This window comes from Apaloderma vittatum, unplaced genomic scaffold (assembly GCF_000703405.1).
Source record: "Apaloderma vittatum isolate BGI_N311 unplaced genomic scaffold, ASM70340v1 scaffold8490, whole genome shotgun sequence".
In the NCBI taxonomy this organism is placed as follows: domain Eukaryota; kingdom Metazoa; phylum Chordata; class Aves; order Trogoniformes; family Trogonidae; genus Apaloderma; species Apaloderma vittatum.
The window spans coordinates 1-8,997 of NW_009692818.1; the positions used below are offsets into that span (position 1 = coordinate 1).

Genomic DNA, 8,997 nt, shown 5'->3' on the forward strand with positions numbered 1-8,997 from the left:
CCAAGGAGGCCTTAGCGTTTCTAATTGCCTCTCTACATTCTCTCACAGCAGTCCTATATTCGACCCAAGTGGCCAGCCCCTCCTTCCATGATTTATATACTCTCTTCTTCCACTTTAGTCTGCTCAGCAGATCTCTGGTTAACTATGCAGGTCTCCTGGATCTCTTTCTTGATTTCCTACATGTTGGGATGCACTGATCCTGAGCCTGGAAGAAGTGGTCCTTGAATACTGACCAACTCTCTTGGGCCCCTTTACCTTCTAGTACCCTGTCCCATGGGGATTCCCCTAACAATTGCTTGAAAAGGCCAAAGTTGGCCCTGCTGAAGTCCAGAGTTGCGATCCTACTTGGTATTCCGTTCCTACCGCACAAGATCAACCAACTGGTAAATGGGATCACAAAAAGAAAAGCAAGCCTGTGGTATGATTGATCAATGGCAGCATTAATTTGATTAGCTGGAGCGAAATGATGACTTGGGAAGAATAATGTTTAAAGGCTTTGGGAAGGAGCAACATCCGGAACTAGCAGACACAGAGGGAAGAGAGTGGTTTCAGGTGCCCTGTAAGTTTGACAGAAAATTTTACAGAGAAAGCTGAAAAAGAGCAATTGATGGAAATTTTTAGCTGTTAAGTTTTCTTCCTGCCCAAATCTAGAGCTCACTATAGCCCAGAGCTTCTGAATAAGAAGTGCCAGCCAGACATTTATGTAGCAAGTCTTTTGATAACGCTTCATAGCGACTCCAACTGCCAGAGCTCCGTCTCCAGCTGTGCCTAATCACAAGTGCTTCAGACGGAGAAAATGGAAGAAAAGTCCACAAATCGTATCTAACCATCATGCTCATCAGATTCAAAAAAACAAAGCAGACTATTTTCTGATCGCCATTGTGGGTCAAAAGCTTGAAGCATAAAAGCTGGTTATAAGCATTCTGACACCAAGCTGCAAGTGTCATGAACCTGTTAAGGACAACAAAGACAACTACTTCTTCACTTCCAGACCCACAAAAGAAAAAAAAAAAGCTGCAGCTCAGCTAAATGCTCAAATGCCAGAAAAACCACAACGACCATTTACCTTCAAGTCCATCTCTTCATCTCAAAGAGGAATAAAAACATCCCTCAAAACAGCATTAAAAAAAAAAAAATGTTGCCTAAAACACTGAAATATATTCAACACATATCAGAAGCAACTTACTTCAAAACTTAAACCAGAAATTGGATCTAGTTATGGGTTTGACAAAATGCCCCCACTTCACATGCCATTCCCATGTGTAAGTAGCTATTCAGAACAAATCACACACTGCTCGGTACTTTCTTCAACAAGGAACTGGACATACGCCACTTAAGCCACATATCATTAGCTTATTTTTCCAAAACGTGGATCATTTTTGACTTGGTTTGGGCTGTCTAGGATTTCCATATCTTCTGAAATATGAACAACAGAACTGCTGTTCTGCTTTGTATTCTAAAACCACACAAACTCAAGATTTTATCTCTGCCTCTGTGCTGACGTTGTCCTTTTATAGCCAAAGATTAGCAATAGTCTTTTTCCTGCAGCAGTGCTGAGAACTTACATCGACTGTAATGCATTATTTTCCTAATGCATTCCATTTTAATTTTAATTTTTAAAATTATTTCCTTTCAAAATCTCTCACCTATATCTACAATCCATACTGGTCTAGCTTAAAATGTAATTTGTTAGATTGCAACAATTTCAACGGACAATTCGGACCACTGTTACTAACCTTTCCTTTTTTATTAATTCAATACTTGTAATGCCCTAAATGATAATTTTTTATAAACTTCCAAATATTTTACCACTAACTACATAGTTGATAAAATTCTAGGGAAGGTGTTTGGGCAAACACTGTAAAGTAAATATTTCACATAACAGTGGGCAGGAGTATAAACAAATGTTCATGTCAGTGAGCTAATTATCACCATCTAATGTATATTTTATCAGTTCACCAAATTGCAGATCTCTCAAAAACTTACAATCCAATAAAAACTATCTACCATGAAACCATATCGACTGCCACTAATTACACCTTTTATTATGTTTTCTGTGGTAAAGAACTGCAAATTAGCAACTGTAATTATTTCACAGGCGTGAGCTTAACATGGGGTTTGCGAGTTTTAGAGCTGGCTGTTTGTTTCTTAAGATTTGGAACTAAATTGGTGATTTCCCAATCATTTGGAACATTTTCCACTTTCCAAGATTAGTGCATAGTAAATGATGGATTAGAGTGCTTTCTTTAATCAGCCTCTTTAAGACATTTTGAGCATAAATTGTCCAGGACTATTGATTCCAATTTAGCAGATGCTGCCTCTTTTGCCACAAATAACACAGCAGAGGCACCTTCAGCTCTGTTTTTGTTCAAAACTGTCATTTAGACTTTGCAGTAGGATATTATTCTTCTTAGCAGTGTAAAGAATGATGTACCATTTCTTTTGGCCACTAAGATTTAACAATTGTCTTCAACTTGCTTATTCTTGTGGCTCTTGAACACTTTCATTTCTGTTGTTGTCAATACCCACATGTGTGTGCACATGGGAATGTAAGAATAACACAAAGCTTTGAATACAAGTGAAACAAAGTAAGTATTAGCATGCTAACATGTACATTTTGGTGTAGTAAAGTCTGTTGACAGCAGCTTTCATTTTCTTTCACGTTACTCCATTAAAAAAAAAAAGGCAGGGGGGATAAACCCATAAAAGAGCTTCTAGGATTCTCCCAAATATACTTTTCTACCTCGCCCAGGGAAGTTACCATAAAAACGTCGGTCTCAAAAACATCCTATTTCAAACATTCATACATTACACTCAGTGTCGTATTCTACAGGAAAAAAAATATGTAAGAAATTTTGAGAGGAAACATTTTTATACTTAATAGTGAACAAAAACATCCTCTGTATTAAATCTTTCAAGCACCACAGTGCTTGGAAGCAGATGATGTTCTGCTGTTTTGTTCTAAATCATTCCAAAAAAGAAAAAACAATTCTTATATATATTACTTGCTGTTCAAGCCATAAATTCAAGATAATGATGAAAAACCTCCAAAATCCTGAACAGTGAAAACACTACTGACTAAACAACTTCCTTACGTCTTTTCTGGGCCAGCATTAATAGAATTCATAAAAAAGTAACAGACGCCTACTCAAAAAGTCACAAATTACTTCTATTAAAAAAAACACTTGAAAGGAATTACATTCTCAGAGCATTCTTGGTAATCAAGAATCTAATTATCACATCTAAAAAAAATAAAATATCAATTTTAAATACTTTCATGTTACCCAGGCACAACAATAGCTAAGTACATTGAACACTGAGTTTCTTGAATACCATTTCATTAATTTTGCCTGAAGACAGAAATTAAAAACAAACTTCTAATTCCATAATGGAGACGCAGTGCAACTTTATTTGGGGCTTACGATTTCAGACACTAAAACATTCAAATGCTTTTCTGCTTTAAGAATTACACTAACAGGTGTAGGCAGATATGTCAGAAAGCTAATTCAGACCTAAATTTAATTCCCACCTTACTCAGATCCGTATTTAGTAGTTGGAGGATCACACAAGGGCTAAGAGAGGCAAGTACTGCCACCTCGTGCCAGCAAAGCTGAAGCCTGACAAATGAGACTAAAACTATCCCAGAACGTGTTCTGCGTTTAAATGAGTTATTTGAGATCAGACGCTGGATCTTGAATTATGAAAGAGCATAACAGTATCATTCGTTAAGATCACCTTAAGCTAATTCTTTAAATAAAACTAATCAAACTGTACTTAAATCAGGATGTCTGGAAGCAATGATTCATTATATTTGCCATTTTAACAATCTGGATTTAGTCACTCATAACTGGGATAAATTTCAGTCACCAGGGACAAGAGCTTTGATAATGGATATCTGTTTCAGACTAAATCCTTCTGATTTGGTTTTGGTTGGTTTTTTTTGTAAAAAAATTACAACAAACTTCCCGCTCAAAAAATAAAAAAATAAAGGTACATGCATACACCATTTGGTAGTTTAAAAGACATATAAAACTTCTCTTACAGAATCAGAGAATTATTGAGGCTGGAAAAGATCTCTGAGAACATCCAGTCCGGCCTACAAAACGTTCTAACATATCTATGATATAAAAAGGGTCATATGTTCTTAGTGTATAAATATATAAATACCCAAGTCAACATAAATTTTAGAACGTTGAGAGGTATTATGAAAATTCTCAAGTACACTGATCAGACACAAACAAAATAAAATTTCCTCCCAGTCCATTCTTACCTAAAATCCAAGTATTACATCCAACATTACATAATAAATAACATGATTTTTTTTCTGATTATTTCCTGATGACTAGAATTCTGCTCAGTCGATAATTCAGTGACCCCTCCCCTCCAAAAGAGTCATTATTACAAACAATAAAAATGTAAAATAGGAGCACTCACCAATATCATTAGCTAGAGAAGCAGGATCAGAGGCCCCGAGAGTGGCTTCAAACTCCTCCTGAAGACGATAAGCTCTTTGAAGAAGGGATTCGAGCTTATGAATGAATTCAGCACTAATGATATCCTGCCAGAAGATCAACAATCTGTAAGATTTCTTTGTAAAATCTAAGAACATTGAGCCTTCAAAGAACAAATTGTGCCACAGCGATTTCTTACAAACCGCCCTAGGACACTGTCAGATGAATACTCCAACTTCCAAACACTTTTCTAAACATACACGTATTTTATTTAGTGCAATAAAACCAAAATCTAAATTTTCAAATGCTTTAAAATTACCTGTGATATTTAGCACACTAGAAATAATGAAAGCCACACAGGTGTATGTTCATTTCAGAATATTTTTAGGATTTAGCTCATAAGAATAGAGGAATACAAATAAAGTTCAAGCACATTATTTGTGAACACTCATAGACTGATCATCTTTCCCCAGGACCTTTATCTTTGCTAAGCAGACATCCTCTCCCATAGTCATAAAAGAAAGGGAAGGACCCAAGCGATTTCGTGCAGAGAGCGAGTATGCTGAGTAGCTTGATAATGCTGTCCAGAAGCAAACACTGACACAACAGCAACTGCCAACAAGTAAATAATGCTAATTCCCTTCCTCCCTTCCTCCAAATAATCAACCAAGAAAATCAAAAGGAACAAAGTTAGATGTCCGTTAAATGCAATACCACTGAACTGAAAATTTTAATTAATTCTCAGTTTTGGTAATTGAATTAGAGGTTGGAAAGATTCAGCTAACAAAATGCAATAAATTGTCCAGGCAGCAACCGTAGATTAGCGATTGACTATACTCACTTCTACACTTTCTTCTGCAATCGCATCTCCTGCTCCCGTCTTAATGGAACCACAACTCGCTTCATCTTCAACTTGCCTGTTACGGAAAGTTAGCGCCTGCTCCCACCGACGCAGTGCTTCTTCAAAAAGCTCCATGCCTAGAGGAGATCAGGAATACAGTCACTACATCAGACACTCAGCCTCCATATGTGTTCACAGCTTAAAGTCACAGCAAACTATGCAGCTAACAAACACGATTATAGCAGAGATGGAAGTTTTTAAACCAACAGCAATTCCTAGTCTGGAAAAAAAGATAAATAATAAGATAAAAAAGTTCACAATATGATTAAACCAACAATGTTCAATGTATTTTTCCTATTTACTTTAAAAAATAATTTTATGGATTACTACTTCAAATACAAACATGTATTTTGAAAAACTAACTCCAGATCAATAAAGATTCCATTATTTTATGGAAAAGTTCTTAGACACATGGTAACAGGACACTGTGAAAGAACATCACAATAATATTGAAGTGTCACCTTTGCCATAAAACCCAGAAAATATTTACATTTGTTATTGGTAGATGCTGAATATTCTTATCATAACTTACCCATCAAATATAAATTCTCAGGTGTGGTCACTGGAATATTGACAAGTTTAATATCATCTTCATCTGCCTTATCCCACGAATTAGAATTGGCACAAGCACAGCTGTGGCAAGAGGTGGCACTGTGAACCTTAAAAAAAAAACAAAACAACCACGCCACAAATTTTGAAGTGTTGTTATACAGAGCATCCCTAATCCTACGTTACATCCACGCTATTTGCCTGGAAGCTGTTTTTACAATGGCTGTCTCAGCATATCCAGCCTTCTGTGCAGGTCGTTCAGGAAAGCTGTTTCAGCTCAGGGAAACCATTAGGTGCATATTCAGTGCAAGTTAACAGACATTCTAGAGCCTTAAAACACGTTTACTTACCGAGGTGAGGCTTTGAACTGAACCAGAGTATTTACTGAAGAGTCCCCCATTGGCATAGATACAAGACTGAGATCCTTTTTCCTTGGCAGAGCTCAGAGAAAGAGTCAAGTTTTGCCGACTACTGGAACAACTAGAACCTAAGGGATACACCGATTTTAAAGCTGCTGCAAACTCAAAACATTGTGTCGTTTGTTAGCAAGATCTATCAAGAACTGTATTTACTCCTTGCAATAAAATCCAGTTCAGAAGTAAACAACAATTATTCATTTATTTACAGTTCTAGACAAGAAACTACAAATTAGAACGGTCAATATCTATAACAATAACTATGCATTTGAGCATTATTTCCCCACCCTATAATAAAATAAATCTCAGAACAGTCAATAACAATAACTATGCATTTGAGCAATTATTTCCCCACCCTATAATAAAATAAATCTGGGTTTCTCAGTATTGAGATGTCCACAAGAAGAGCAACTCCCATTGTTATAATACTTCTGATAAAAAAGTTTTAATACAAATTCATTATTAAAGCTTCACCTCTGAGAACAAGACCAGCTTATAAGACACTGCAATTTTGCTCCTAATTCACACAAATTCTACTTTAACAATTCAAATCTACTCAGCATTAAAGGGAAATAGTTTGTTCTACTACTACGTACTGTTATGCAGACCCATTCCCTCACACCCCTTTTCTCCTCCTCCAAGAAAATAAAAAACTTGAGGGTTCCTTTGTGTACCTTTTTCTGATGCAGCTGCTTTCGTACACTCTAACACTAGGTGATTTGGTTCCCATGGTGGCACTTTCTTGTTTTTCTTTCCACGTCTTCTTTTAAAATGATGGGCCAGAAAAATAACAGATATCGCACTCACTGCTGTTACTGTGAAAAGCTTCTTTAGTCCAGGAGAAAGCTTTATCTGAAAATAAAATAGCCTGACTTCATTAGAAATACATGGTCCTTAAATCCAACCTTTCCTCCGACCTTCCTTTTGGTGTGTTCAACCCAGGCTATGGGTTGTCTGAGGGAGACAGGAGATGCTGCTCTCACACAGCCTGAGAAACAACCGACTCTGAGTAAGGACACCGAGTAACCGCTTCTCAGAGTCTGCGATAGGCAGTGGCTGCACCGTGAGACATAACTCTAAGTTATATTGCAATCTATGCAGAGCTCAGTACAAATGTCTTTCAGCCAAACTTATTTTTTTATTTTTAAATTTCTTTTTAATGACAAGTCAACGCAGGGCTTCAATTAATTCTTTAACAGAAAAAAAAAGTACTGAGAAGGAGCCCACCCTTCACAACTACACTATTTCTTGCAGCGTGAAAGAGTGGAGGATGGAAAAGCTAACGTTTGCATGGTCTTTCAATTTGGGAAGAACATGTATTTAGACATATTTCTCTAAATAAACAATTTCTTAAAATTGCTGCATTTTATTTTGAATATAGATCAGTCCCAGGTTTATAGATGTTTAAATTAGCAAGTAAGTACCTCATCTACAAGCAACTTGAATTAAAAGCCACTAACAAAGTTTATAAAATTCAAAGCGACAAAACATACAAAGAAGAAAAGAGACATTTAACTGGAAGCTAGAGCCCACATTCACAAAACCTTTAAGAAATCTATGCTGCTTGAGAAACAGACTGCTGGGAGAAAACCAGTTCGGCAGTCCTTGGGGATAATCCCGTGTGTCCGTAACGTGTTTCCTCACACAGGGGCAAACTGGATACACAGAGAATCGCTGCTCCAGGCAGGCCCTGGCCGATGGTATTTCCCAGCTGCCCAGCACAGCTGCATAATTTAGAGAAGTACTGGAAGCTCTGCTCCGTGTTGGGTTTGCAATCAATAAGTCAAACCCCTTTGACTTGAGAACCCTGTCCTCAGCAGTACTGTTCTCGACTGCAAATCTAGCACTGGGCGAGGAAAAGGAAATCCCTGAAACACAGCACAAACTTAAAAGAAACTACTGTATTTCACAGAAAAGATTTAGTAACCAAAATAACTGAGATTAAATCCTTGAAGCTCACAGAATTTAATGCCAGAACTAAACTTTCAAAGAACTGTAAGTAGATTTTTTTTAAATTTGTCTGTGCCTACAAATGTGATCATAAATAAATTAACAGTGAAATGAAAATGTCCAAGGAGAGGAAAGCTAATAGCTGCACATAACAGAGCTGCACAAGGTATTAAAAAAAGATATAAATATGCTGCAACATAAAAAAATAAATCAGTGACCTTGCAGTGCAATTTTTAAAGCATTCTAAATATTGAAAAAATGTGAAAATAATCAGATGTAGCTAAGACTAAGACTATCTGATTCTGGGTTTATATGCAATAAAACTTTGAAAAGCATTTATATGCAAATACGAAAAATGACATAGCTTTTGCTTACAAGCACCTCATTCGATAAAAACAAGATACATTCAAAGACAGGTTTTAAAAGCAGAAGTTTATTTAGACTGGGAAATATCTCTTTAAAAAAATATTATTGCCATTCCTAATTATAAACATTTTTGTTTCCTTTTAGTTATCCTTCTTAAAGATTCAGCATATATAGAATGGAAAAAAGCCAGTGGACTAAATTTTGTACAGCCAACTAAAACCCTTTTCCTTCCCTGTATTATGGCATCAGAACGTGGCTCACTCCCCAGGAAACTTTTTCTCTGAGGGATAAGACTGAAGACTTATTATTTTTTTCAATTAAATCTGATTTATTTCACTCTATCATTTATCACACACATAGATAC

The 8,997-nt window shown here is 36.4% G+C and overlaps 1 protein-coding gene across 1 annotated transcript in view; it reads right to left on the bottom strand.

Annotated features, from left to right (window-relative positions):
- Positions 1 to 4,434: 4,434 nt before the first annotated feature.
- Positions 4,435 to 8,997, bottom strand: part of LOC104274125 (protein FAM73A-like) — a gene marked incomplete at its 3' end in the record, with an annotated part of 5,537 nt that continues 974 nt past the window's right edge. Inside the window, exons 2-6 of the mRNA XM_009869701.1 lie at positions 6,992 to 7,169; positions 6,252 to 6,388; positions 5,885 to 6,011; positions 5,293 to 5,429; positions 4,435 to 4,558 (exon numbers count right to left, since the gene is read on the bottom strand). Coding sequence (XP_009868003.1) covers positions 4,435 to 4,558; positions 5,293 to 5,429; positions 5,885 to 6,011; positions 6,252 to 6,388; positions 6,992 to 7,169 — 703 coding nt within the window. The remainder of the gene's footprint in view (positions 4,559 to 5,292; positions 5,430 to 5,884; positions 6,012 to 6,251; positions 6,389 to 6,991; positions 7,170 to 8,997) is intronic.